Source organism: Colletotrichum tamarilloi (genome assembly GCF_030869305.1).
Source record: "Colletotrichum tamarilloi strain Tom-12 chromosome Unknown Scaffold_168.1, whole genome shotgun sequence".
In the NCBI taxonomy this organism is placed as follows: Eukaryota; Fungi; Ascomycota; class Sordariomycetes; order Glomerellales; family Glomerellaceae; genus Colletotrichum; species Colletotrichum tamarilloi.
Window position 1 is genome coordinate 1 of NW_026849551.1, and position 26924 is coordinate 26924.

The 26924-nt window shown below is 50.4% G+C and overlaps 12 protein-coding genes across 12 annotated transcripts, besides 1 other annotated feature; 3 read left to right on the forward strand and 9 right to left on the reverse strand.

Annotated features, from left to right (window-relative positions):
• Nucleotides 1-43: 43 nt before the first annotated feature.
• CTAM01_15568 (uncharacterized protein) lies at nt 44-1063 on the reverse strand (the record flags this gene model as incomplete). The annotated part of the gene is made up of 1 exon (XM_060531565.1): nt 44-1063. The coding sequence occupies one exon, from the start codon at nt 1061-1063 to the stop codon at nt 44-46; it is 1020 nt and encodes a 339-aa protein (XP_060373836.1).
• Nucleotides 1064-2414: 1351 nt separating this feature from the next.
• CTAM01_15569 (uncharacterized protein) lies at nt 2415-3128 on the forward strand (the record flags this gene model as incomplete). The annotated part of the gene is made up of 1 exon (XM_060531566.1): nt 2415-3128. One exon carries the CDS (start codon nt 2415-2417, stop codon nt 3126-3128), a length of 714 nt encoding a protein of 237 aa, XP_060373837.1.
• A 2076-nt stretch (nt 3129-5204) lies between these two features.
• On the forward strand, nt 5205-6357 carry CTAM01_15570 (amino acid transporter; the record flags this gene model as incomplete). The annotated part of the gene is made up of 4 exons (XM_060531567.1): nt 5205-5311; nt 5373-5526; nt 5585-5980; nt 6040-6357. 4 exons carry the CDS (start codon nt 5205-5207, stop codon nt 6355-6357), a joined length of 975 nt encoding a protein of 324 aa, XP_060373838.1.
• A 278-nt stretch (nt 6358-6635) lies between these two features.
• On the reverse strand, nt 6636-8626 carry CTAM01_15571 (uncharacterized protein; the record flags this gene model as incomplete). Its single annotated transcript, XM_060531568.1, has 3 exons — nt 6636-7968; nt 8040-8459; nt 8511-8626. The coding sequence occupies 3 exons, from the start codon at nt 8624-8626 to the stop codon at nt 6636-6638; spliced, it is 1869 nt and encodes a 622-aa protein (XP_060373839.1).
• Nucleotides 8627-9527: 901 nt separating this feature from the next.
• CTAM01_15572 (uncharacterized protein) lies at nt 9528-10304 on the reverse strand (the record flags this gene model as incomplete). Its single annotated transcript, XM_060531569.1, has 1 exon — nt 9528-10304. One exon carries the CDS (start codon nt 10302-10304, stop codon nt 9528-9530), a length of 777 nt encoding a protein of 258 aa, XP_060373840.1.
• A 616-nt stretch (nt 10305-10920) lies between these two features.
• Nucleotides 10921-12855, reverse strand: CTAM01_15573 (maltose permease; the record flags this gene model as incomplete). The annotated part of the gene is made up of 4 exons (XM_060531570.1): nt 10921-11239; nt 11442-11738; nt 11796-12624; nt 12693-12855. 4 exons carry the CDS (start codon nt 12853-12855, stop codon nt 10921-10923), a joined length of 1608 nt encoding a protein of 535 aa, XP_060373841.1.
• A 1712-nt stretch (nt 12856-14567) lies between these two features.
• On the reverse strand, nt 14568-15041 carry CTAM01_15574 (uncharacterized protein; the record flags this gene model as incomplete). The annotated part of the gene is made up of 1 exon (XM_060531571.1): nt 14568-15041. The coding sequence occupies one exon, from the start codon at nt 15039-15041 to the stop codon at nt 14568-14570; it is 474 nt and encodes a 157-aa protein (XP_060373842.1).
• An 892-nt stretch (nt 15042-15933) lies between these two features.
• CTAM01_15575 lies at nt 15934-17440 on the reverse strand (the record flags this gene model as incomplete). The annotated part of the gene is made up of 3 exons (XM_060531572.1): nt 15934-17153; nt 17223-17321; nt 17374-17440. 3 exons carry the CDS (start codon nt 17438-17440, stop codon nt 15934-15936), a joined length of 1386 nt encoding a protein of 461 aa, XP_060373843.1.
• A 164-nt stretch (nt 17441-17604) lies between these two features.
• Nucleotides 17605-17676: a sequence feature (Short protein (CTAM01_15576, KAK1475910.1) was converted to a misc_feature.).
• Nucleotides 17677-18655: 979 nt separating this feature from the next.
• CTAM01_15577 (uncharacterized protein) lies at nt 18656-20312 on the reverse strand (the record flags this gene model as incomplete). The annotated part of the gene is made up of 2 exons (XM_060531573.1): nt 18656-19663; nt 19716-20312. The coding sequence occupies 2 exons, from the start codon at nt 20310-20312 to the stop codon at nt 18656-18658; spliced, it is 1605 nt and encodes a 534-aa protein (XP_060373844.1).
• Nucleotides 20313-21825: 1513 nt separating this feature from the next.
• CTAM01_15578 (uncharacterized protein) lies at nt 21826-22462 on the forward strand (the record flags this gene model as incomplete). Its single annotated transcript, XM_060531574.1, has 3 exons — nt 21826-22106; nt 22205-22335; nt 22392-22462. 3 exons carry the CDS (start codon nt 21826-21828, stop codon nt 22460-22462), a joined length of 483 nt encoding a protein of 160 aa, XP_060373845.1.
• A 636-nt stretch (nt 22463-23098) lies between these two features.
• Nucleotides 23099-25152, reverse strand: CTAM01_15579 (C6 zinc finger protein; the record flags this gene model as incomplete). The annotated part of the gene is made up of 2 exons (XM_060531575.1): nt 23099-24908; nt 25034-25152. The coding sequence occupies 2 exons, from the start codon at nt 25150-25152 to the stop codon at nt 23099-23101; spliced, it is 1929 nt and encodes a 642-aa protein (XP_060373846.1).
• A 1271-nt stretch (nt 25153-26423) lies between these two features.
• Nucleotides 26424-26672, reverse strand: CTAM01_15580 (uncharacterized protein; the record flags this gene model as incomplete). The annotated part of the gene is made up of 1 exon (XM_060531576.1): nt 26424-26672. The coding sequence occupies one exon, from the start codon at nt 26670-26672 to the stop codon at nt 26424-26426; it is 249 nt and encodes an 82-aa protein (XP_060373847.1).
• Nucleotides 26673-26924: the final 252 nt, after the last annotated feature.

A 26924-nucleotide genomic window follows, 5' to 3' on the forward strand; every position in this document is an offset into this window, starting at 1 on the left:
TCCTCGAGAGCCTGACGAAGCTGATCTTCGGTATATTGAGGCATTATATATAGAAGAAGACATGTGCAAAAGATGAGCCCATTTGGACGCGAATTGAAAATGTTGTGATAAAAGGAGGTTGGGGGTGGGCATTGGGTTGTGGTGGATTTTCGCGTTTTTGTGGGTGCCAGAAACAGGGGGGTGCCAGGAAGTGGGTATGTTGACTTACACAGTTGGATTCCAGCATTGGAGTCGACTGCTGAGGAGGAGTAAGGCCGGCCAAACTCAAACGGAATACTGGTGCATCGAGCGAGTCCAAGTGTTCGTGGAATCTAGTGCGACGACCAACCTCTGGTTCTTCAACTGTACTGTTAGTCCCACCATCTGTTTGATTCCCTTGGCCATGCATTACAACAGATGCGGCAACTTCTAGATCATTTTGTAAATCTTCCAAGAGTTCCACTGGCCCAACTGCATCTTCAATTGACTGGTCGTTAGTCTGATTTTCGATTGTGATATTCACTTCTTGGAGGCGATTTTGTACAAGAGGAAAAGCAGAGAGGTCCATATCTATAGTCTCTCTGACTTCATCATTTGCACTTCCAGCACGAAGTTGAGTGCTCACTGGATTTTGTGTCGAGGCTTCTAGGTCTTCGTATGTCTCGTGGAGTCTGACACGTCTCTGAACAAATTCGTCTTCCGTCATGGGCTCAAAATAATCCGAGTCAATTTCGTAAGTGCCGCCTACACAGCTGCAACTATCCCATGAGTTTCGTGGCTGCTTGTCGTAGGTATGTTGTAAAGCCCAATGAAGACAGTCGTGAGTCTCCGCGTCACCGGATCGCTGAAGTCTTTCTCGTGAATGATTTTGCTGTTCCACGATGTCAGGTAGGTATTCGGGTAGAGGGTGTTTGGATACTTCCCTTTTCGCCGATTCTAGTGTCAATGTTGGACTTTGATATTCCCTGACCAAGATCGGCTTGCCTACTTTCCCCAGTCCCAAAGCGGCAGCAATATCGAGCCTCAGGATGGGCCTGGAACGAGTAGGCTTTTGAATGGATCCTTTGGCGCTTGTAGCTGACATGGCTGCTACGGTTGGCTATGGGTGATGGCTTTAAAAAGCAATCGAGTAGAAATACTTCAGCGGGAGTTTCGATTGTTGGTGATTGGTGACACCTTGTTGTTTATAATTATGTGAGTCGAAGTGTTGCAGGAGGACTGCAGTGGTCCGGAGCCACAAGCAACTCAAGTATAAAACCTAAAGTAGGTAGGCATTGAACAAACAAGCTTCTGAAGTCTCTACGCAGTAATGATTGGAAGTTTCTTTGATGTTCTTTGTAACCTGTACATACCGCGGCGATTTCAACACATAATCTTTGTGTAATAGATTTGCTTTTAGCCGACCTCTGCTATTCATTGGACTGCAGCTGCTTTCGTTTTCCGTCTGTTCCATACTTGGAGAATCAACACCACATCCAATCAGTATGCTGATCAAACTCAAGATGGACGCCATTTATCGAGAAACTGCTGTAAAGGGGGTCTGATATCTTTGGTATTTCCCTTAAGTCTTGAACATATTAAGCACCTTCTTTGCCCTGCTACGAATATGTTACTCTAGGTTGCTAAAGTACATTACCCTCGGAATGTGCCAAACATATGATTGCTACGGACAGTCCTGTCGCTCATCTTGCAACTGCATTGTTTCTGCCTGGGGAAGTTTGGATGTTTAACTAGTACTCACCAACATGATACTCATGACTAGAAGGTCTTCCCGTTTACGTAAGAGGGCGCCTTCAGGCGTCACGAGCACCTTTGTTGAGCCCGCGGACTTGTCCAAACCGTCGGGGCCAGAAAAAGCTCCGAGTTCCCACCAATGACAGTGAGTGTTAGTAATAGCCTGCTGACAGTGGACTGCGGCCATGAGGTCGAGCTGCGTTCTGGAATCTGGATTCCGGATGCTCACACCATCACGGAGCTGCTCTTGACATTTATTGAACCTTCCCGCCACTTGAGCAAATGTTTCAGATATTTTACATCGGTCAAGACATCACACGACAACGGGAATGTCCTCAGACATGCGAACTTATCCCCTCCGGCGACCAGAGCGTCATCGGCCGCCGGTTCCACGATGGCAACTTACCCTCTGCAAAGACGTACAGAAAGTATTTACAGCATATATCGGTATACAATCTCATCACGGCGCTTCTGATAGTTCAACATTCGTCAAACAGGCAGTCCAGGCGGTTGAGGCATGGCTCAGTACAAACACGGAAGATAGACCGCTTTCAACCGAGAGCTTCAACCATTTAGATGGGTATGACGCCCCGAACACATTTGTTTGGGTCTGTTATTGGGACGATGCTGAAAAAGGAGAAGCAAGTCTGCAGAAACTTGACATCGCGTCTCTTTACGCCAAACTCGCGCCAGAACACCGAATGCTCGTTGGTTTATGGAGGGAGAGCTTCACGACGCCTATCTCACGCCTTGAAACAAATTACTCTGGACTCGACTATCTCCCTGGTCTGGCCAGGCTACCGAAGACTGGTACAAAAGAGCATCAGCTGTCAGCATATTGGGGAGCGGCAAGAGATCGAATTCCGGCCTCCGCTCATGACCTTTTTGAACAGGGTGGAGATGCGAAGGCGTCAAAGCCAGAAGATACCCCGGTCGGACTAGGACAGCACTTAAATGGAACAAACTACGACAATATTGTTCACATCCGATCCGGTCAATTTTGGGAAAACTGTTGCGTTGAAGAGGCACAGTCATACGAGACGGAGCTGGAACCGACCTTGAGGGCGGGCTTGGGATACCTGTGGGAAAATCGTGAGAAAGGCGGTGCTATGGGTTTGCGATTCTTGGGCAACAGAGACGCCGATGGCTATACCAAGAAGGAGACCTGCGGTGCTGGGTTCTTCACGAACCTGAGTGCATTGGAAGAGTGGTCCAAAACGCATCGTTCTCACCTGGCTATATACATTGGAGCCATCAAACACGCGAAAACGTGGGGAGAGTCAAGGAAGTTTCGTACCTGGCATGAGGTCTCGGTACTAAAGAAGGGAGAGGCAACGTTCGAGTACCTGAACTGCTCGCCTGTCACTGGCGTTATGAGATTTATCTCTTTGCCCAGAATTCAAGAGCTCAAGTAGGACCACTGTGTTGATAGACCAACTCGAGTGACAATGGTGATTATATGAGAGAATGGCTCGTTGGACTGTTGTCGTCAATCGTTAGGCGTTGTAGACTTTCTTGAGTGTTTTTGCCGCGCTAATCGCGGTCGCCGAAGTTTGACCTTCATAGTCGGGCGAAAGGCGAGCCAATGTCGGATTGATTCGCCAGAGGCTGGTGTTAGTTTCGGAAACCAAGACAGGGAGATAGTACAACTCTCGATCTAAGCACAGCCTCGAAGATGGCCGCAACTTGTCAGACTTGAAAGTGTGAGGACGGACATTCGCCAAGGGGCCAAGGATACAGATGACTTTTGTTAACCGAAAAACCCGTCGATAGGGCATTCCACATGTGTGGGAATAGAGAGTTTGGCATCTTGGCATGCCTCCCACTTGACGATAAAGTCCACGAATACTTATCTAATAGCGTTTGGCTCAATGCGCCCACCGGACGCCGGTGGGCCTGACGCGCAGTCCGATCGGCATTCCTTGGACAGGGGTGGTTTTCGAATTCAAAGATTGTCAAACTATCACAGTCCAGCATTTCCTTTGGTTCTTCTTGTTTAGCCTTGCAAAGAATGCAATAGGTATGCAAAGTCAACATAGCTAAAGTCTGCGGATTATAGTTGTGTTTAGGTGGTGGAGTGCCTGACAGGGGCATTTCCTAAGTTGAGGAAAACATGCTCAGTCTCTAGACAGCCAGTGCACAATGAATTGGAAGAACGCATATCACGGGTCATTGCATACAGCAACCGGATACCACTAAGCAACCTCGACGTATTCATCTTAGGCCGGCAGCATGCACATTGAAAGAAAAAGCTAGCGGATGTGCATATCAGGTTTGCGTCTGGGCCGATATCGCTAGGTCCATGTTTCGACAGGCCCTTGAACGGTTCTCGACCCAGCCACTGAAGTTCCTACTCAGCCTGATGATGCGCCTCTTCATATTAACAAGGACGTGTCGTCTAAATGTAACGTGGTTGATTTAGTCAAAGCGCACCCACGACTGCAAGTAATGTCTGTCTGATCAGGGGAGAAGGGACGACCCGGCCGCGTTCAGTAAACCAACTTTGCGCCAAGACCTGGCGATGCTAATAAGAAGCTTGTCTTTCTTCGCATCCCCCCTCCATTGGCATTCAACTACCAATTGGTCCAGAAGTCGTCTTGAATTTGCAATTGTTTGGTACAATGTTCTCTCAGTCGCTCCTTGAGTTTCAGCTGCATGCCAAAGTGATCATCCCTGCGGTAAGATGAAGCGCTTCTAGCTGTCGTGTCTTTCGCCTTATGTAATTGTGGAGGCGACCAAATGTATGTCACCACGAAGATTGATCTGATAACTCACCTATGCTTGTTTACTGCGCCAGAATGACGCGGCGAGTGGGCAGCTAGGCCCTCTCAACTGCCGTGCATGATAGGCAGGGTATCTACTGGATACAATTTCCCCCAAGCTAAGTATGCGTCTACGTCTCCAGGAGTGAGCTCGTAGGAGCTTCCCTGTGGGATTAATCCCACGATGTGACTGCCGCCGCGCCGCTCAACCCGAGACAACGTAATCGCCTTCGCCAGAGTTCACAGCACGGTGCCACGGTCAAGGGTTGCGCACCGCTCATTCAAAAGAAAGGGAGGCCGTTACGAATATCTGTGGGGAGCTCAGTTCTATTCTGGTTCTTAGTCAGGGGCAGCTTTAAGCATCAATGGCACATCCCACATGGCTGTTGTGGTGGTCACTCCGCAAAATAGGAGAAACAGGACGGGAAGTGGGTAAAATTTACGGTTCGTCCGAACGAAGCAAGGGTGACGCGGTCTGCCAAGTGAGGCGCATTGGCCGATTGCGCAGTGCACACTCACATCCCCATGTCTAACATCGCGGCTCTGCTTGAGAAGATGGAGGAAAGAGTTCGTGATATTGATGAATGAAAGAAAAAGGTTATAAACCCAGGTGGCTGCCGAGATGGTGGACATTTTTTTCTCATCACCACTCAGCATCTCAGCCTAAATCCGAGGATCGCACTCCAGTCTTTACTTTTCGATTTCTTCACTCTTTGAACAACAGCCATAATGACTGTCACTCTTCGCTCGCTAGTCTCGCTCCTCGCGACCACAGGCTTGGCAGCCGCCGCTTCCTGGAACACCACTTGCACGAGCAAGTCTCAGAGAAAAGCATGGTAAGAACTTCATAATTTTCTAGAACTCAACCAAGGAATCTGAAGCTAAAGCCAAGAACAGGAACAACATGACCGATACTGAGAAGAAGGCTTACATCGATGCCGAGCTCTGCCTCCAGTCTACTGCAGCTAAGACCTCCATCGAAGGCGCCATCAACCGCTGGGATGAGCTTGACTGGGCACACATCACTCAATCCAACATCATTCACAACACTGTATGCACAATGGAGTTCAGTGTAGCAGGAGAAAGCTTGGCTAATACTTAATCTTTAGGGATCTTTCCTTCCTTGGCACCGCTACTTCATGCGTGTCCATGAGTATCTCCTTCAGTCCGAGTGTGGCTACGAGGGTGGCCAGCCGTACTGGAACGAGGTCTTGGACATGGACTCACTCAACACCTCCGTTGTATTTGATCCCGACACCGGCTTCGGCGGTGACAGCGACGGTGGATGTGTCACTGACGGCCCCTTCGTCAACCTGACTCTCCACATCAACTCCACCTCCAACTATGCTGAAGATTGCTTGACCCGCTCATTCAACTCAAACGGCTTTCAGACCGGACAGCAGCAGTACATTGATGAGTGCTTCGCTTCTGAGAACTACACGGCGGCTTTCGAATGCTACCAGGTCAACCCTCACACCGCGGGCCACTCTGCAGTCGGTGGAACCGTTAGTAACCCCCTTCCCCGCCGATGTAAGTGTGATCAAAGCTGACACGATCTCTTCAGATGCTCGATGTCGTTGGCAGCCCTGGCGAGCCGCTCTTCTTCCTGCACCACACCAATCTCGACCGTCTCTGGTGGGAGTGGCAGCAGGTCAACAGCTCCCGCTTGACGGACATGGGAGGCCGCAACATCCCTCTTACCAGCTATCTTACCCAGAACGGCATGGAGTACCCCAGTGCGGCCCTGACGGACTATTTTGGCGACGGTGGCAACGAAACCACTTTGAACCACAACCTGTGGATGGTCGATATTATGCCCAACGCAACTATCAGAGAGGTAATGGATATTGGAGGTGACCTCATCTGCGCCGAGTACGTTTAAATATTCAAGAATTACTACTTGCCTATGAGTGGAATGGATGGCCATGGAAAGGATTACATAGAGTTTTCATCTGTACAAAACAGAGCTTAGCAACATAAGCGATTTCATCTTTATTCAACACCAGTCAAAATGGAACCCAAGACGTCTCTAGCCATTATCGTTATCATTAAAGTCGTAAAGAGCGTATAAGCGAATACACCAAACTTGGCGATCACAAATCCCCCGAGTACCAAGATCCGTCACAACTTGATCGCCCAGAATTAACCTCAGATGGGAACTCAGATATCATCGTACTTGGATAACCTCAATAGTCCACCGTCACCGTCATCCAGCTGCACTCTCACAGACTTAGCCTCTTTTTGCTGCTCTTTTAAGCCACCAAGGTCCTCGAGTCTTTCCCTGGCATTTCCATCTAGACCGTGAACCAAGGTTGCAAGTACACTGCTCTTCCATAGACTAGCCTTTTGGCGGTACGTCTGGTAGATCGCCGCGATCAAGAAAAGAGTAGTCAACAAGACAGTGAGGAGCGGAACCGCTAGAAAACTCCACTCGACATGGACGTAGCTCTCAACAATGTGCGCTATGCCAATGACATCGGTGCCATTAAAGCTCCTGAAACTGACGGTGACACTGGTTGCAAGATCGTTCATGAGCATATCAATCCCTGTTGGGTACTCGTAGTAGTTCCAGTAAAAGGCCTGGACAATGTCGGTATCAAAGAATGTCTCGCCGCTGGAAATACCGACGGTGAGATTGACTATAACATTGTCTGGAGTCGTAATAGTCTTGTTGATGACCTCTTCATTACGCGAGGCCGACCCATTCCGGAACAGGTCCGAGAACCACGAACGTACGCCCATTATGACTTTCATGTCAATCGGATAGGACTCATTGCCACTCTGGCCCGAGATGTAAATGGGCTCAAGGGTGTCTTGAGTTGCTGTGGCGAAGGAATCGTTGGTGCTGGTATGGATAATGGTCTCTTTCAGCTCGCCGTTGACGATTTCGGAGTCCAGAGTTTGTACACAGGCTTGAAGGGTGCACTGGCGAGCCCAGGGTGCAAGGGCACCAGCGACACCCCCTTGTCTTTCAGTGCCCATAAATACAAGCTTCATGATGGTCGAGTAAGACATATCTCCAAGACCTTGAGGGAAGATTGGTGTCATGCTGAACACGTCGGCATGTGTCTTAAGGCGAGCACCTACTGGGACTGACCAGCCGCACTCTGTCATGTCGCCTTCAGGGATCGATCCGTCCTCACATGATCGCGTCATGAACTCAGACATGTCAACGCAGGTGTTGCAGACACCGAGAGTCTCGAAAGGCTCCCAAGTACAGTTACCTGTTTGGCAGTTGACAGGGAGGCTCAGCCAGGGCTTACCGTTCTCAGCAAAGAGACCATTGTACACGGCCGCCTTGAAAGGAAGAATCGGAATGAAGCCTTCAGATGCAGTCTGACTGCTCAGAGCGATCAAGTATTCCTCTGCTCGGAGGTTGATGGCTCCTTTTGTAGTGTTGGTCGTGCGTGCGTGGAACGTGGCAATTTGTTGGGCAAAGGGGCTGAATGCTAGGGTCAAGATGGCAACGAACGCGCCAAAAGAACCAAGAAGACTATACGGGACTTCAGGTCAGCTGAATGTGTTTACGTGGGTCGAAGCCATTGACAATCATATCCTACTTACCCTCCTCTAAGCTTAATGAGCATCATGAGAGCTCCCCAGGTTCCTCGACTGGCATCATCGAACACCTCCATATCCGACAACGGCTCGCGGCGAGTCTTGAAATGAATCCATTTCAATTGAGAGATGCCACTAGAAAGGACGAGGGCCATAGTCGCAGTTGCAATGGTAGCCAACAGGGCAATAACGGCGTTGATAGTGATTTGAAAGTGCCATGACACTAGCGGCTTCCCGTCGTATGCTGCGAGAACACCAATGATGGCGGCTGAGGCAAGGATGGTCACACAAAGACTGACAATCTCAAAAGTCCAAGAGCCAGATGGCGAGAACGTGTCGGACTTGATGTGTGATTTACCGGAGATTCTGCTCCAGCGTGAGGGAACAGAGCGTCCAGATTCTCCGTTGCTGCTCAAAGCAGGCTCACTGGGAGAGACGTCATCGACAGAAACAAACGTTGATTGGTACGCCTTTTACGATCCCAGACTTTGTCTCTTGTCAGATCCAGGGATGAAGGGGCTTGTCGGTTGCTCGACATAAATCGTGTCAGCCGAGCTTGTGCTCACATTGTGCGAGTGTTGTCTGTGCGACATGTTTGCTGTTTGCCGGGTCCCGATCGAGGTCGCAGCTGTCAGAAAGGCTCAGTGCATGAAGATAAAGGAATACGGGCACAAAAGCAAATATACGGAAAGTTGCATGGTGGCTTGGGACCGGGGAGCCTCAAGTACTTGGAAACACGCCGAGAAAGCTTGACAGATTTTTGAAGCCTGGGCATTGTAGCGTGACTGCTACTTGAGTTGGAAGCCTGCAGTGCTTACATGCACATGTGCGGACCAACTGCGATGCCGCAGATCACATACATTACATGGGAACTTTGGGAAGAGTGGGACGAATGCCGTTGTATTTTTCAAGGTTTTTGAATGCTAACGTGAGCCGACATGCTCCATTATTGGCTGACATTGATGGTGGAGGATGTGACACCGAGCAAGGAAGCGATCTGGGCCTTTGGGGGCTGAACCAACCCGTTCAACCCTTGCACGAAGATGTTGGTGGTTGAGGAAATGTCTCTCTCGAGGAGCGGTATCTTGTCACTAAAGTCCCTTGCCCGCATCATGCCTGACCACCCGAAGCCTCTCCCGGAGGGCCAGATCCATCTGACTGCGCCTTTTGCAGATCTATGGCTTATTTTTGGTTGCTGTGCTGTACCGCGAGGGGTAGCAACGTGGATGGGAACCAGGACTGTGCCGCCTGCACGATGGGCCAGTCCAAGGCAGACGTGAACGGCACAGCAAACTTTGATAAGGTACTGTTGATACAGCCTGCATGTGCTGTGGCTGCTCAGCCCCTCATCCTCGCAGAGCGAAGAATTGAAGTGTTCATAGGGCTGCTAATCGGGCAGGTCGTAATGCCCATCGCTTTCAGCTGCCGCTCTTCGTAACATCATTGGCGCGTCTCTCTGTGAATTGCATCTGCGACGGAGGTCGTTTACCGCGCTTATACCAGAATTACAACCGCTGCGAATACACCGGCAATGAGAGCGAAATGAGACGAGGGCAAGTTCGAGTTGAGCGATGCGGCTCCGGAAGATCCTGTTGCGCGAGCATAACCAAGCTCGCTGTAAACGCTAGTAGCTTGGTCGTTGCTGACGGTAGCGGAGCAGGGTTGCGAATCGTGGGTGACGGAAGCGGTGACGGCACAGACGCTGGTGGCCTCGGAGTTGTATGTCGTCGTGGAAACGTAGCTCATGCTGCCAATAGCGCTCGGGCAAGTGGTGAAAGTCGGCTCCTTACCGCTGGTCTCGACGGTGAAGTCAAAGCTACCGTTGGCGATGCGCGGATTCAGGTTGAACTCGCTGTAGTCGGGTTGCTCGGTGAACTCGCATTGGGCGCCCATGCCAAAGACCCAGGCGAATGTGTAGTCGCCTGCAGCGAGGTGACCGGTCTTGCCGACCTCGAGGTGCGGGCCGTTGCCAAAGGTGCTGTCGTTTCCGATGGAAGCGCCCAAAATGCCGTGGGCGGCGGTGCGCATGTACGAGTTCTTATTTCTCGAGTAGATATCCCAGACAAAGTTGTAGCCGTACTTGTACGCGACGTCGGGGTTCTGGACGTTGAGGAGGACAGGGTAGCCGTTGGTGGTCTCGGCATATTTGCCATCGCCACGAGGGAAGACAAGATCGAGCTCGATGGCGTCGGCGGGCAACTCGGCGCTTGCAAGCTGGGAGCACGAGGCCAGAAGAGTGGCACCAAGCCACAAGAGGCGCTGAGAGAACATGGTTGCTGGTAAATGAGTGTAGTTGTAAATGAGTGTAACGGCGAAGTGTTCGCGATCGACGGACCAACAACTGTGAACTGAGGCTGTGCCAGACGTTTTTGCCCCCAAAAAGAACGCTGATCTGGAGAAGACCGTGGAGAGCGGAGATTTTAAAAGAAAATTGTGGACGCGCCCTAGAAGACTGAACGATTACAATGTCAACATTGTCATGGACTCGAGCAAAGAACTCTGACAAGCAGGAGTCCCGGTCAGGATCACTCTAATCTCCGATTATGATCCCGGCCCACTGCGTTATTTTGCTTTATCCTAAACGTCGCTAATCATCGCCTCTGCATTAGTCCCATGTCATTTCGGCCGGGTTTCGACAGTGAGCCAACCGAAATGCGCAAAGGCGAGTCCAAGGGGACCAGGCCACCCAATGGCTGCACGGAGCATCGTGTGCTCATTAACGGTTTGTGTGCCTCATTTAAGCTTCTTAACGGTAGCCCTATGGCTTCCAGATTTTTCGCGAACGCTTCACACCCTTTGCAAAGTCAGGATAAGGTGGTCTGTCTTTCACTGCTGTAGCCTATGGTAGCCGTAGAGATTACATTCTCGGTATCCACCGCTTGCCCCTTCATGCTTCGTCTTGAAGCTTCTTCTCCTCTTGGCCCCCAGCGCTGACCTCACAAACATAAGACTTGAACTTGCGGGCCGGCACGCGATTGCTAAACATTTCTTGAATCTCGGCGTAGTTGCGACCCTTCATCTCGGGGAAGTACAGGTAAAGCCATGCGCACATGGGCAACGATAGGCCGAAGAAGATGAAGCAAATCTTACCGCCCAGGTTGGCCTGGTCTGTATTGAGCAGGTAGGGCATCACCTGCAATACTAAGCAGGACGCCGCGGTCGAGCACATGATATTGATGCTGTAAGTTTTTTGTCGCAATTGCACACTGTTTGTCATTTCGTCAGCAAGGCATGCCCCTGTTCCTCTTATCCACGAGTCAGGGTTGAAGGCCCACAAGCCTATGTATTGAGCAACACCACGTGCACTACCAAGACCACTTGAACTGAAGTCTGGACTGATGGCTTGCAGCAATGCAGAATCCAATCCAAAGTCTAAGAACTTAAGCTGAGAGTTTATCGTAAACATACCTGGCAGTTTCTCCTCCGACAGAGTACGCAACCGCACCCAAAGTTGCCTGATATAAGTATCCCCAAATGACCATGAAAGCGACCGTTGCGGTGAGTGAGGCTTGGTTGCCGATGGTGCTGATACCGCCAATGAGAAGCAAAAGGGCTGTCATGGTGAATACGCCGCCCACGATCAACGGACGTCTTCCATATCGATCCACAAGTGGCCAGGAAGTCATGTTGCCGACGAACTGAATTGCGTAGGCTGCCTGGCCGATTGCAAGCGGATTGTTAATTCCAGCCAAGCGAAAGTAGTATCTGCGAGCTGTTTAGTGACCTTCGACATGGAATTGTAGAGAAAAGTGGCTGCCTTACGTGAGGTAGCCCGAAACAAAGTTCACACCAATGGCTTGCTGAGAGAGATAGATCATCACAATAATTGCTGTGCGCCTGCCGTTGACTCCCTTCAAACAGTCAACCCAGCGAGCTGACTCCTGTTCCTTTTTGGCCTCTTGCTCTTTGGCAATGGCAACAGTGGCGATCGCCAACGCGGCATCCACGTCGAAGCTGGGCCCGTTGAATCTTTTGTATGATATGGCGGCTTCTTCACGACGACCCTTGATGAGAAGCCAGCTAGGGGACTCGGGCAAGAATACCAAACCGCAAAGGAGCAGTCCAGGAGGAATGAGTTGCGTAATTAAAGGGATTCGCCAAGAAAGGTCATTGTGATAGTGATCGCTTGCCAGTACTGTCGCCGAGTTGAGCCATTGGCCAACAGTGATCATTGTGTTGACAAGAACCAGGCAAACACCACGCATCTTGACGGGTGCGAGCTCGGCAACAAAGACAGGCCCCAAGGAGTGACCTAGACCGAATCCAAAAGTTGCAACGACCTTGCCGCCGAAAAGCATCATGATAGTTGAAGCAAAGTATTGAAGAATCGTGCCACCGCAGCAAATCAAGCAAGCGAGGCCAATGGTCTTCTTCCGGCCAAAGATATCGCTAATGAAGCCTGTTGCGAATGCCGAGACGAAGATTCCGATCGTGCCCGCGGCATTGAGGATCTGCTGGTCCCGAGCGGCAACTTGCCATTTTCCGTTGATTTCGTGGCCGAAACGTTGAGCAAAAGGGGTTACAGCGAGGAGCTTTCCGATGGTCGAGACTTCGTAACCAAAGTTAATGGGCAAAAGGTAGATCATCAAGCCTGTCACCGCCACACATCGTATTAGCGAATCATTCTTTGCAGGGATCAATAGGGATAGATGAACCGACAGAAGCCCAGAACGCGCTTGTTCTCCCACAGATCGCTGAAAGTAAGCTTCTCGTTGGCTTGCGATGTTGGCAGCGCAGCTGTTGCGGCCACCTTCGCATCTTCAAACTGGTCGGCTCTCTGCTTGTCATCATATTGGACCGTCGGCTCGTTCTTGGCGTCCATTGTGGTTGGCAGTCCGAGGTTGCACAGGACTGGGTTGATTCCGGAACGCGTGATGATGTCCCCCTGCGAGTTGAGGTTGCTTTGAATTGTTCTCATCTCGGAGGGTGGTGGGACCTTCACGCATCTTATACTCCAAGCATGCTGGATTGAAAAAGCACATAAAGAATGCAATGCAAGCTTCCCCATGGACACTCGTCGAGGGAGCTTGAGACCTCCCCAGTTCTCCGCACTTTCCCCGTGGATGCAACATCTTTCGGTAGCCTCAAGATGCTAAAGACTGCCTCCTTTGGCAAGACCGAGGCGTGGAGGGCATGACTCGGAAGACTTTTGTGACCGGGGGTGGGACTGCACTTCCGGGGTAGCGCTGGAGACTGGAGCGCTTTTTGCGGAGGTCACACTGAAGACCGAGACTAAGAGTCTGAGAGATCGAGTGACCGCAGGTCTTTCGAGAGGCCCAGATTGGCTACCAAGACTGGTCGGTGGACCACTGTGCATTCCATGATCTGGCCCTCTTCACAATCATTGTCTTTAACGACCAACATCGACTACTTTCTACATGAGATCATGTCACTTCCTGCCTTGACCTGGTTTGCCAGCTGTTCTAAACGGGATGTTTGAATGCAAGACTCCAGAATAAGTAATATTTGCCCTCCTGGTCTTGTCCTTCCAGACAAAGAGGTAACCCTTTCTGGCAAAAGCTTCCCTCCCGGGTTCCGGCTTCCGTCTCCGACCTCCACATCTACCCCGGATTCCTCCGCATGTCTCGGACCCGCGTCGATAAACTCAAAGGAACAGTCGAGCTGGGAAGCAAAAATTAGGCTTCCCAATGCCTGCAGGGATGCTAATAGTGTCTTCCGTCGACAATGTGCATTGAGGTATTTGACTCAATCTGGTTTGCTCAACCCACCCTGGGGACGCGACCTCTAGCTTCTCAGCGTACACTGCTATCATCGGCTCGTATGAATGCATCTAGTCGTATGATGGGACTTTGCAAAAGGATGTGGCCATTGGAGTTATTGCGCACTGCTATGTGAATATCCGTGGTCGAATCTTATTACATCCAACCCGTTGGCCAGAAGGCGACCCCTGTCTGGATGCAAGGCAAACAGTCCAGGTCTCAACACGCTCTTATCATGGTATATAATGACCTATCTCAGAAGACAACGCCCCTGGTTAGTGATTACTCCCTCGGCTTGGGGTTTTCATCAAGGAAAACCAGTGGAGAGAGCCCGCCAATCCTACCAACCACGCAATGATCATGATGTTCTGCGTTTCGCCAGTGGCATGTGATAGTGTCATTTGTGGACTGAGCGCAACGATGAAAAGACTCTCTACCAGTCTCCAGCTTCTCATTTCTCTTACTCTTGGGGTTGTATTAAGGAAGTTTAGTTCGTGATGAGGTCACAGATGAGCCAGGCAAAGGTACATATGTGATCAACGCGGCCTGGTCAAAAGTAATAGAATCATTCTGCATCAATTATGGCGTATGTGGCATATATGACAGTACTGAATGCTGTGACATGCAATGACAGGCTCACCTACTTCACCGTCAAAGTAGACTTATATTCATCCCGGGGAACATAGGCACACAATAGTTCCAGTTATTCAATCTAAGAAAGCTTCGAGCTTCAAACCAAGTCTCCTGTTGACATAAACCATTGATGCCATCGCTCGACCGACTTCCTGACAGTCCAAATATATCCCTGTATATTTTAGAATGCTGTGTTGTCTGAATCACTTTCTTGGGCTTTCTGAGACCTAGCTGAGCCGCAAAAAGTTTCTGGTGACAATGGAAGCTTGCGGTCACATTCGTCATGAGTCTCTCTCGCACAGATGGCCTCGATTTGCAACGAAGTCTCTTTAGCTATTCTCTGAGCAAGTTCTTTGGCAATGGGGTGAGCGAGCCTGATTGTATGCACCAAAGGGACTTGCTCCTGGATGTCTCTCACGAATCTCAGAAGAGCAGTCTGAAACTGGTCAGAAGCCGGATCCTGGCTATGTCTGTTGAGGCAGATTGTGATTCTCTCTACCAGACTGGCTGATGCAGCCAGTTCCGACGCAATTATTTGGCCTGGTCCGGTGCCTTTATAGAAGTCCAGATAGAGTTGCTTGATGCCCCTGAGAGAAGGGAGGTGTGACGATTTGAATTGCGCTTCAGTGAATGTGGAGTTGAAAGAGCCAAACATGTATTGGCTCCCACACCACCTGTTCCGTCCAAGCCAGAACCTGAAATGGTTTTGGCTGTGGAACAACTCGAGGACCTCGGCTTGAACTTGGAGGCAGACTTCGAAGAGAGGAGATGTTGGATATGCTGCAGCCCATGGTAGACTGCCAACTGGCTCGCAAATATCTAGCTCACACCTCGAGGGCACAAGCTAGGATAACTCATAGATATGGTCGCGTGTCTCCCGTGGCAATTGGAGCAAGGCACTTGGCACAGTATATTGCGTGTATGCGTCCTTCTTTGTTGCTGGTCCTTTCGATCTTCGAGCTGTACTACTGACCGACTTTGGCCTTTGAAAATGTTCAAATAAGCCGTTGTTATCCTTCTTTTCCGTACTAACGAGTCGAATAGTCGATTTAGGTTGAAAAGTAGTGATTGAGGCAGGATTTCTACGTGGTCCTCAATTGTATGTATCTAAAGTTATGTGAGAATAAAAAGAGATCACGAAGACTGCCCACGGGCATGATGACATCAATCTAATTCGTGGAAGAATAGCATGAATATTAGCTTGAAAGATCATAATCTTTCACCAAACAAGCAAGGACAAAGACATCAAATACAGCACAGTCACTATAAGTGAAGTGATACTCCAACTCTTTTGCTGTTGTACGGATCAATGAAATTTCTAACAGCATCGCATTATCATTTACGCATGTGAGGTTACAATGAGAGAACAAAGAAAAACAAAAAGTGAGAGGGCATGTTTACTCAAAAAATATGTTGTATTTTTATGTTCAGAACTGCGTCTTTGTGGATAAAAGCCAGAGTATTGATCAAGATGTGGACAAGTAACACCTCAAGTTCAGCTACAACCTGACTTGTTGCCCATCAATCAGCAGTGCCCAGCATCCTCTTCAACTTTTGATTTCATGGACTGACTCCGACTGAGCTACTGTCTCTGCATCAGTCTTCTTTTCGTCATTGCCAAAATGTCTGACAACCAGCCAAGCCGGGTAAATCGAGATAAACCATAGCCCAAAGTTGATGTACGGCCCGCCGACTAAGGCGAAAATTGGGATTGCGTTTAGTCCATAACTGACAGCTTGCCAGGCTGACTCTGTTCCCCGAAGAAGTGCTGACAGGCGGATCGTCTCCTGAGGGGTTTCGGAAATTTGTCCAATTATGAAGAATGCAAAGTTGTAGTTCAATTGGAAGCCAGCGACCAAGAAGATGAAGACACCGAAGCCTCTGCCGAATCCTGGGTCACTCCAGTCGAGTGTAGGCTGAGTTCGACGGTACTCAGTGACGTTAATGGTCAGCCATAGCCACCAAGCACCCTGGAGGGTCATAATGACTGCAAAAGCCCAGCGAGCTCTCTTCTTCAGAGCGATCTGGTTCTGATCGAGCCACAGTCCAAGGAGGTTACCAGCGATGACTGCAACGATACCGGAGAGAAGTGATCCGAGGGCGCGAGCTCTGACAGAGAACCACAGAGCGATATATGTGAAGAAAATCGATTCAGAGTACACGCCCTGGCCAATCCACAAAACGAGGAGCAGGAATTTGGGGGTGAGGAACGTCTTGGTCGTAGCCTTGATCTCTTGCCATGGGTTGTCGGCAATGGTCAGCTGGACTGGCTTCCCATCGGCTCGCTGGACCTTTTCTGGCTTGTTCAAAAGCATGGCAACGAAGGGTCCGCAAGCTTGTAAGGCGATGAAGATGAGGTAAACCTTGTACGACACCTTGCCAGCTCCACTGCGGTCCGCATTAAGGCCAAGGTTGATGACTCCGCCGAGGATTTGCCCAACCCGAGTCCAGGTAAGCCAGTAGGCAATCATGCGCCCTCTGTTGTGAGGCTCAGGATATGCAATGGCAATAGCAGCTTCCGAGCCCCAGAAAATACCAGCTGATACGCCGCAGAATGCAGCGCCAAGGATAACGAGCCACTCAACGCCGTAACGGTTGTTCAGGTACAGTCCTGCGCTGTATGGAGCAAACCCGATTGTGCCGATGACTAAGGCACCCTTGATCCCGACATATTTGACAACAGAACTTGTGAGCCAGCATGAGATGATCATGAGGCAGAAGGTAAGTGCGTTTCCGGTATTGACAAGGTATGGCTCTTGAGCACCACCTATAACATTGTCAGACGCTTCATTTTCCATAGATGCACAAGGACCCTCAATCCTCAGATGAGACTTACCAGCACCCAAAGAGTTCATCGCACCCCAAAGACCGGGGGCTGCAAAACTACACATGCCAAGAATCGTGGCATTGTAAAATGGTGTCCGATACCACTTCGCTGCACGCCGTCAATTTATGAATGAGATTGATGATGTGTCGAACTGTCTTACCGTCGACCCTTTCCGACTGCTCAACTGGCTGCGCCGTATCGGAAACGCTGTCTGCCTTTTCAGCCATCTTGGATGGAGGCCTGTCTTTTCGAGCGGTGACGATCTCCTCAATATGGCAACTTGAGATGCTGACTCGCTGGCAGAGATATGATCCAAGAGAGAAGATTTGCCCAAACAAGAAGCTCCGTCGTGAAGATGTTAGAAGCTTGACATCACTGCCGAGAAGAATTTATGAGAAACACCACTCCCACGTGGCTGGGTGCTGCGCGACGTTGCAAGCAGAGCACGCAATTGGGACCCTGATTGGAGGCATCGCTCTCATCTCCGCGATTGTCGCACCAAAAGGGTTCCAGACTTCTGGTAGATGGGGGTGGCAGCCGAGGTGATTGCCGGTGACCTCCGCTGTCAACTGAAGATAACATGGTAGCAGCGTACGTATGCAGATAAGAAGCGACGAGGGTTGTGCAGATAGCTTCGATGATCTCAACTTGGCACCCATGGCGTGCTAGCAAATTTGGCTGACTCAGCACGATTCCGACCTATGTTGGTAATAGTTTGGAAGAACAGCCGAGGTGCCTCACCTCACGTCGGAGAATCTTCCAATTTGAGTGTGGTCTTGAGAGAATTGGTCCTAGACAAGCAAGCGCTGTCCCTTATTACGTATCATGTTCTACGAATCGTGGGGGAAAATGCAGAACGTATGTCTCCCTTGTCGGAAAACCCGATGTCGTGATAAGACCCTGGCCAGCAACGAGAAATTTAATGCGATGGAAAACATGGAGCCAAAGTCTATATGCAAATGATAGCTCCCAGGTGGTTATAATGAATGCTAGACTGCCAAATGAGATGATATAACATGGTTTCTTTCTCTCATTAATGGATGTCAAGCTGGTTTGAATAAGGCTAAGTACTTTGCTTCGCAATTAAGTTGTTTCTGTTTACTCTAACGCCGAAGAGATATTTAGCTCGACAATTCCATGCAGTTAGATCCATGAGTTGCCAGAGTTTATTCAATGGGTCCTCTCCTCATGATGTCGTACCGAATAACTCACATTTTGGTAATATCAAAATCCTACAATAGATGGGTGCTACATTACGCCAAGTACCTTATGTCAACAAGCTACCTTAACTGAAGAGAGCTTTCTGTCTGAGGAGGCGCTCAAACGTCGCCAAACATATATAAAACAAATCCTTGAGCTTCAAAACAGTGCTCGGTGTGTAGAGAGACATCCAAGACTGTGTTTGATAAATCACAGCACCCCCATTCCAAGTCAAGGCTACTCTACTCCCAGTGCAAAACCTTGGCCATGCGTGGGTGCGTCCACTGACGTACTTGTCTCTTGGTAACATTCTTCTTTTCCAAACGCTCTTCGGTAACCAAGAAAGACTCTGGAAACCATTCTGGGATGGTTGGACTGCCGTTGCTGGCATTCGCTCCAGAGCCGGTCTTCGCTATCATTCGACTGAGTGCACGGCCGCAGAGCCAAGCAAAGCACATCCCCTCGCCGTCAAAAGACGCAGACACCCACTCACTCCCAGTCGAAGTAGCTTTTACAGATCGGCCTGTAGCGGACTGAGGGATACGGCCTACAAATGGTCTGGAGTCCACTGAGCTGCCTTCGATGCCAACCCAGACGCGCTTCGTACGACCATTCCAGACACTGGGATCCAAAGATTGTGGAAAATCAGTTCTCTCAGAACCCCAAGTGTCGTAACCGAAGTGATTTGGTAAAGCTCCGTTGAGATATGAGGCAGAAAGGTGAAGGGGAGCCCGGCTGTCGTCGTAGGTGTCGACATTGGCGTCATCTCCGTCAACATCTGCGCCGAACATGAACTCTCCATTCCGAGGCATCTGGACAATGTAATCCAAGCCATTTCGATACAGTGACCAGGCACGTCCTCCAGCCAAACTTCCATTGCCGGTATACGATGGCCACTCTCCGGCTTTGGGCAAGCCGTTGCCTCCAAGCTGGGCACTCATATGCAAGCGACCTCCGCGAATGGCGCCTTGTAAGCCGGGAACGAAGTGTGGTGTCCAAGCGTTGGTCGCATAAACGACGTGTTTGGTTCTGATGCTTCCTCTGGAAGTGTAAACCTCATAGTCTGAGGGACTGGCCGACTCGGTGATGGCAGAAATGTTCAAGGCAACTGTGTTGGTGTCCAAAGTGAAGTTAGGGTAGGTGCTCAGAAGTGACTTCAGCGCATTCGTGATGAAGCGGTATGGCCAAATTGCACCAGCCATCTTGGTGGTCCCGGTAAGAATCCCAACGGTCTCAGTGAGAAGCGAAATCTAACCATTCTGTGAGCCTCTATACCAAACTTGGTGGACTATGATGACTTACATTGCGAGCTTCTTCACCTTCAAAGATGGACCATTCAGCTCCAACATCTGGAACTTCATCCTTGAGGGTCTTGACCTGTTCGACAGCTGTCTCCCATCTCTCTTGATCGAAGAAGGCGTCGATGCTGTCCACAACACGAGCTTCTGCAGCGAGTCTACCCTCTTTCGGAAGAGAGTTGGCTGCTGATATCAGCGCGTCCACATGGGCGGAGCGCAGCCTGGTGATCTTGGCGGCTTCTGACTGTGATACTGCCGTCTTGGCGCCAGCATACTCGGCATAGGAAGACGGTCTGATGTGACCTCCATTTCTTCCTGTAGCACCAGAGCAAGCTTGCCGAGCTTCGATGATGGCTACCCTCAGCGGTGTTGAGCTGTTATTCTCCTTGAGTAGATGCCAAGCGATGCTAGTTCCCGACATGCCCGAGCCTATAACAACAACATCCACATCCGTCGGTAGGTGTTCGGACTGATGATCCGCAACTCCCTCCAAAGGGGGAAGTTGCCAGTAGGATATGGTGGGATTGGCAACCGGCAAGCCAGGGTCTTGCCCAAGAACCTTTGAAGCCAAGAAAAGAATTATGGGTATGATGAGTCTCATTTCGAACATAAAGCTTGAGGGAGGCACTACAAAGTTGAAGAATGATGTGCCAGTCTTTGAGCGCGCTGTATTCGAAAAGTGAAACTGCTCAGGAAAGGAATCGAGAACATAGACACTCTTCCGGTCAAGACTCGTTCAATTTATATTTCGAACTCTTAGGCTAGGTCTTGCATGAGTTCCAACGTTCAGTCAGATAATTAATGACGATGTTCCATCGGTGTTGCAGCAATCGGCAGTGCGCCTTGGACAATTCTCGTAATGAACCCACTATTATACGAAGCTATCTCGCAGTTGGGTGCGCGAATGCCTTCGCGATCATATGAAGTCAAGGGGCAATGTGACCATATACTCGCTCATTTGGCCCGATCGAGTAATGTTATAGGCACAATCTCTTGGCTGGTCAGACTTTGGACTGCGATCCATGTGCCGCATTAAGTTGCCCGATTGGGATACCCCACATCCCATGGAGGTCTTCACGCAACCCGCGGGGAAACGTGGCGCAGCTACTGCAGCTGTATCTGTTGATGAAGCACTTGACGATCATACTTGGTCATGATAATACGACCGGCGTTGGAAGCTATATCGCTGGAAGAGATATTAAGGGCCACATTTCACCATGCCGGTGACCGAGTGACTCAGGCCCGCACGTCGCCGTCATTTCATGGGACCAATAGACCAAGGTACGAACCAAGAGGGCATACCCTTGATGCTTTGGAAATTGATAGAAAAACGAGCGGAAACTCGGCTGAGATGATGAAGTATTGTTGACTGCATGCAATGGTTACGTTTCTTTTGATGTTGGGCACTTTCGTCATGGCACTCATTCTCAACATTCCCTTTCGGAACCGCAAATCGAGTTTGAGTGTCCATATATTAGCTTAAGGGGCAGATACATTATCTTGCAATCAAATCCAACGCATATGATTTGGTACCTGCTGTTTGCGAGGGAAATCACATGTTTGTGGTGTCAAACATGCCACTACATGTCGCAAAGAGATAGAAAGTGAGAGTAATACGAAGTGCAAATCATTCGACGTCAAGCTGAAAACATTCTGTCTTACATGAGATAATGGTACAGCTAGTGCGGAGACCACGAAATCGAGTCTGCAATAATAAGATATGGTTACGCGTGGGACAAGTTCCCACCTCCATAGGGATATCGGTTCCCCTTTGGGCGCATGTAGGGGTATTTCAAAGCGGGTAAAGCTTCCCCTAGAGAACAGACCTCCTTTCAGAGAAGTAGTACTGCAAGAACACAGTTTGTAACCAAACATCAATATCAACAAACTGATCCGAGCCCAGGGTTGTACTCGCAATATCCCTCGTGCTTTGGTGCAACGACGTGGTCATGAAGCCTCTTGGCTTCAATTCAGTGTGCTCGACATGCATCGCCACGAGATTCATAAAGGGTTCGAGAACGTCTTCTCCCAAAGAATCTTTCCACCACCTTCAGTCTTTCAACTCCAATTCATTAGTACCTGAGTCGAGTAAACTCGTCGCAAAAATTGCCATCATGAAGTCATCCATCCTCGCCGTCCTCCTTTCCATCCACCTTTTCGCAACCCACCTTACCGCTCTAGCAACTCGTGCTGCCACCTTGGACCGAAAATGCCCCCTTGAGTCTGATTGCATGGAAAACATATGCACCAACTTCAGTTTCCTAGAGAAGGAAGAAAAAGACCCGCTCTACCTCGTTGCTCAATGTAAAAACAAGAAAGGCAACTACGTTTACACCAAGCTCGATCTCAAGAAGTGCATCGCCAACTGGGACGGCAACCTGGAGTGGACACCGAGGTATGATTCTCTTTAAGGTCAGAATGCTTTCCAAAGGAAAGTTGTAGATAGTCATGTTGTAGTTGATGAACTTTGGCTGACAACAGTACTTTTCATAGAGGCGGTTTCAGGTGCAATGAATGCGGCGTCTTCCAGAAGTCTGCAGATTCATATGTCGGCCTGAGGTGCGAGGAGTGCAAGCCACGTATATTTTGGCTGGAGGGATACAAGTCGCCGTCCATCAATCTCTGTGGGTATTCAATTGCATGATTATTTCAATCATTGCCTTGCTGACTGGGGTTGCAGCTCAAGGGATCTGGGTCAGTCGGGACGGCGCTCTCAGCTGTTACGACATGAACGGCGAGTGGTATGTGTAACTCTAGACCAGATCGGCAAGCTTCTGGATGTATGGAAACTGTTCAGATCTCATGGGACAAGGGGCGGCGAAGCGTTTTGGGGGGAAGACCTCCACAATGGTCCACGGTTGACTGGAGCTTTAGATTCTCTGTCATGGTTGCGTACGGCACCAGCGCAAATTCATATTTAGGCATCGGGATCTCGTCTGTCAAGAGGAAGAGGCCGATTTGACATTGGTTTACTTCAAGAAGTTGCATTAAAGGATCTGTAGGCGGCTTGGATAACCGGCTCAGCGAATAGATCAATGGCCACCAACGAAGTATCAATCGTGTATCGGGGCATATCAAGACGGCGCCGACCCTCATACTTATGGAAGAAGTTACAAATACTGCACCATGTCCAGGCACAGCTAAAAGCGAACAGAGGCATGGAGCCAAGGTTCAAGTTCTGTCGACACTCGGCAATTGTGTTGCTCACCCTTTCAATACGCAGTCAATCATTATCTTTATTGCCATTGATCTACTCAACGGCGTGTTTACCCAGCTCTCGATCATTTGCACGCTATCCTCGACATGCTGCTCAATTCAAAAAAGACAGATTCAACAACTATTCACCGGGCTATTGAAGTCGCTCATCAAAGCAAGTAAGGTTAAGCTTCACCTTGATATGAACTCTTTGGTAACCTTCCAGTTCGCCGCCCCAGCCTCTTCAGGATCCATAAATATGGTCACCCAGCTACCTCGCCTTTGCTCATTGTCAATCAGAGCGTTCTTGATCCTCGCATGCTCCGGAAGGCCAAAGGGCGGCTCGAGCTGGTAGGCGCCAAAATTGCCAATGCTCCCGGATGATGGCGTCGATCCCGTAGACACAGACCCGGGCGTCAGGTGACTATCCAGCATCAGATCATTGACAAGAATCCGCGTTCTCTCATACTCCTCATTTTGTTGCGAGTTTGTTGCTTTGGGGATCTGCGGGTATTGGAATCGAGGAACGGGGTAGTCACACTCCATCCCGGATTCCATCTCCGCCGGGAAGAGGCCGGCCGGCACGCCATCGGAACCCTCCCAAGACGCCGTATCCCAACCAGCTGTGATGTCAAACGCCTCCTCGCGGTAACGCGCCGCCTCTTCTTCGATATTTATGCAGCGCTTGCCGATCTCAGCCAGCATCTGGGCATCCCATAGGTTCTCCCTCCGATTCGTCACAGCGTCTTGCTTGAGGAGATTCACGGCCGCTCGCCGCAGCATCGGGTGTCGACATTTGATGCTCACGTAGTAAAGCGGCGGGATTACCTCGGTGTCGAAAACAAACTTGGGCATCGACTTGGCGGCTTCCGACGGGTCACGAACTGTCTTGCGTGTGGCTTGTACAAATTCTGCCGAACTGCTGACAATGGACGCAAAGGCTGTGGTGTGCGTATCGAAAGCAATCTCCTTGGGGTCCATGGCCGTACTGATCGCAATCTTGGCTGCGTGGTAATAAACCATGCACAACTTTCGTTTGCTCAGGTTGTCGTCAATACCGGTGGCTGAGACCACGACAAATGCAATGTGCCATCGTGACAACCGTGCGAGAAAGTCGTCTTGTTCATGGGCCAGGTCCAGCAAGGTCGGATCGTCTGGCTGGCAGGAATACACGGCTCTCTTAGCCTGCGCCGTGAACCTCAAGCCGTCATCGATGAGTTCGTATAATGACACTTCGGCCTCGTCGACAGATGCAAAGTATAGACTCGTTGCTGTACTCGATTTAAGGGTGGCGGGTATGGCGGCGGGGAAGCTCCCAAAGAGGAAGGATGCGAGGCCAAGTCGACTATAGATGGGCACGAAATGCTTCTTAATCACACCCACATCGGCAGAGGGCTCAAGTTGCGACAGAATGGTACGGCCTTGGTTGATATGTACTTGGGATGCGCCCTCGTCGCCAAGCATAAATTCGATGCATATGAACAGCAAGCATGCCAAGAGCGGGACGGTGGCCGGCGATGATGCTGTCGGTTTCCACTCCTGAAGGCACTTCAAGGCCTTGCCATATTGCTCCGCTGCAAAAGTGTTGGTAAGCATACGAGGGCTATTTGCTTCTCCAGTAATTGGATCCGAAGTTGAGGGTAGTGCGAGTGATTCATGGAGGCTGCTGATAGCGAGGACGGCATGGCGAATGGCGGGCTCGGCGTGACAAAAGTGCGGTACCAATTTCTTCCACAGAGTCGAGGCGACTCCGTCGCTAAATATGGATGGGGCGGAAAAGTTGCGATAGAAGTCAAACGCACGCTGCTCTCTAGAGCCGCCGGCCCAGTCGGCAAAGGCTGAGACTGCTGGGCTCAAGCGAGAAATGCTATCGTCGGAACCGGGACTGCCATCATTGCTGCTCCCCGGCTTCGACGAGGGTAGATAGCCGTCACATTTCCGGCCTGTCTTGGTGCAGCGAAGGCATGCGGGTTTCGTCTCGTCGCATTTGACTTTTCGAATCCTAGGTGTTTGGACGAGGGGTTAGCAAGAAAGGTGGAGAGAAGTTAGATGAGTGTAAGATGAACATAGGCTGGAGATGGGATGGCAGATGTAGTGATGGGATTGATAGGGAGGCTCGGACTCAACTTGCAGGTCACACATCCAGTCCGAACTTTCTTGGTGCCCTTCCGGCCTGAGGGGACCTGCAATGACGCCGGCGGCGTGGTTGCTGGGTCTTTGATTTGCGGGTCGTCTGGCGTGCTCATGATGCCGAGCTCCCGTAGGTCCGCAGGGACAGAGGTAGAGTGGACAGTACTGTACGTTCCTGGACTCTGGGCTGGCACGGCTGGTTCCTGATGGAGCGGCGTTGGGACTTTGGTGTCGTTGTTCTGTTGTTGGTCTGTGGTGTTCTGTCTCTATGGATCCGAGGTGTCAAGTCCGAGTCTAGCAATCACGGCCAAGGTGCCATTTAGTGTATTGTAGTGAAACCTGCGACCTTTGTATATCGTTCTGCACGGAGCAGTCTTTGGAATCAATTGATGACGGTGACCCCCTTGCAACAAGCTAGGTCTACAGCAATCAGTGAGGAGCGAAACCCTTAACCGTGAAAAATCCACTCCCTGGCGATTTGAGGCGATGGAAGCGAGATTCCCGCCCAAGCCGAGGTGTAACAAGGTAGCAGGTGAGATAGATACGGAGCGGAGACGGTGCTCTGTTGAGCCAAGCTTCTCAATTTGTAGAGACAATTCCGTTGGATTCCCAGGAGTTGTCGAACGAGAGCTCAGAGAATGTCTCTGCCTGGAGTTATGGTGACGGTCGCGACATGGGGATAATAGCGGATACAAATCGAGGGTCGACAAGGTGAGGTGGTCAAGGTAGGTCGGGCACTGGGAAAGGTAACGTAGTCTGTATCCGTAGGAGGTAATCCAAGGATAGTTTGGCTAGTGGCCTTTCAGATGTCAGCCCTGTCACTGCCCCAGCTGCAGACCCATGTCCCATCGTGGTGAGATGCGCCAGAAGAGGTGAAGTTGTGTGTGGTTGTCTGATTGCACTGCATTTGGGCGACTCGGGTTGTGGAACAAGTGGAAGGAAGCGGCTCAGCCCAGAAAACCAGACCGCAGACTGCACCTTCCAGGTTGTAATGCGCCGTATTCGTGCAGGGGAAGGAGCAGCTCAGCAGGCCACACAGGGCGCACCTTCTTCTTACCGTCCCGAGCGGACCAATCGCTGAGCTGTAGTGGGGCCCCGAGCCGGCCCCCGCAGGATCCCACTCGGTTCAGCGGTTCAGCGGTGCGGATACGGGGGCGCCCGTTGATCCCGTTGCCTACGGCCCTGTTTCTTCTTTTACACGTGTACCCATCCTCTGCTATCAACGCCAACCAAGGTATCCGTATCCGTGATTCTAGATGATGTACCGTACAAAAAGAGCCTCAACCTCTGTCATTGCATCATATAGTCCCCGGCAAATACCGACCAACCTACCGTCTCACTGGCTCAGTGGCTCTGTTCCTTGCTGCCTTGACGCCGCACCCATTCTTCAGCCCACACGGTACGCTAGACCCAGATGAACGGGTCTCTTTTCAATCCGTTCCCGGTCTTTGCGTCGCCCTACGGGCCTACGGCCTTGTTGCCGCGTCCCAATTCCCCCGTCATCCCAGCTCTTCCTCTCTCCCACATAGGTACACTTGTCACAGGGGTCATCGATTGGAAGGCCATAGGTTGGTGGCTGAGCACAGGCAACAAAGGCCAATGTCCCTAGAATTAACCTTAATTTGACCAAAACCATGCCATATAAGCTGCCACCTCCTCCCCACTAGTATAGCGTCTATCCTGCTCATCCAACCGGACGCTATGGCTGTTGATCGTCTGTCAGACGAGCCGTGATTGGCGATGCCGGACTTTGAAAGGCTCTGTCCCGAGCTTTTGAGGGCTCAACGTTGCTTGCTGTAGCTTTATGTCGCGCATCGTCGTGGCTTAGTCTTCATCATAGTCTAAGACCCAGGAATAGCTTCTGCCTAGAGACTCGCAGGGCGTCGCA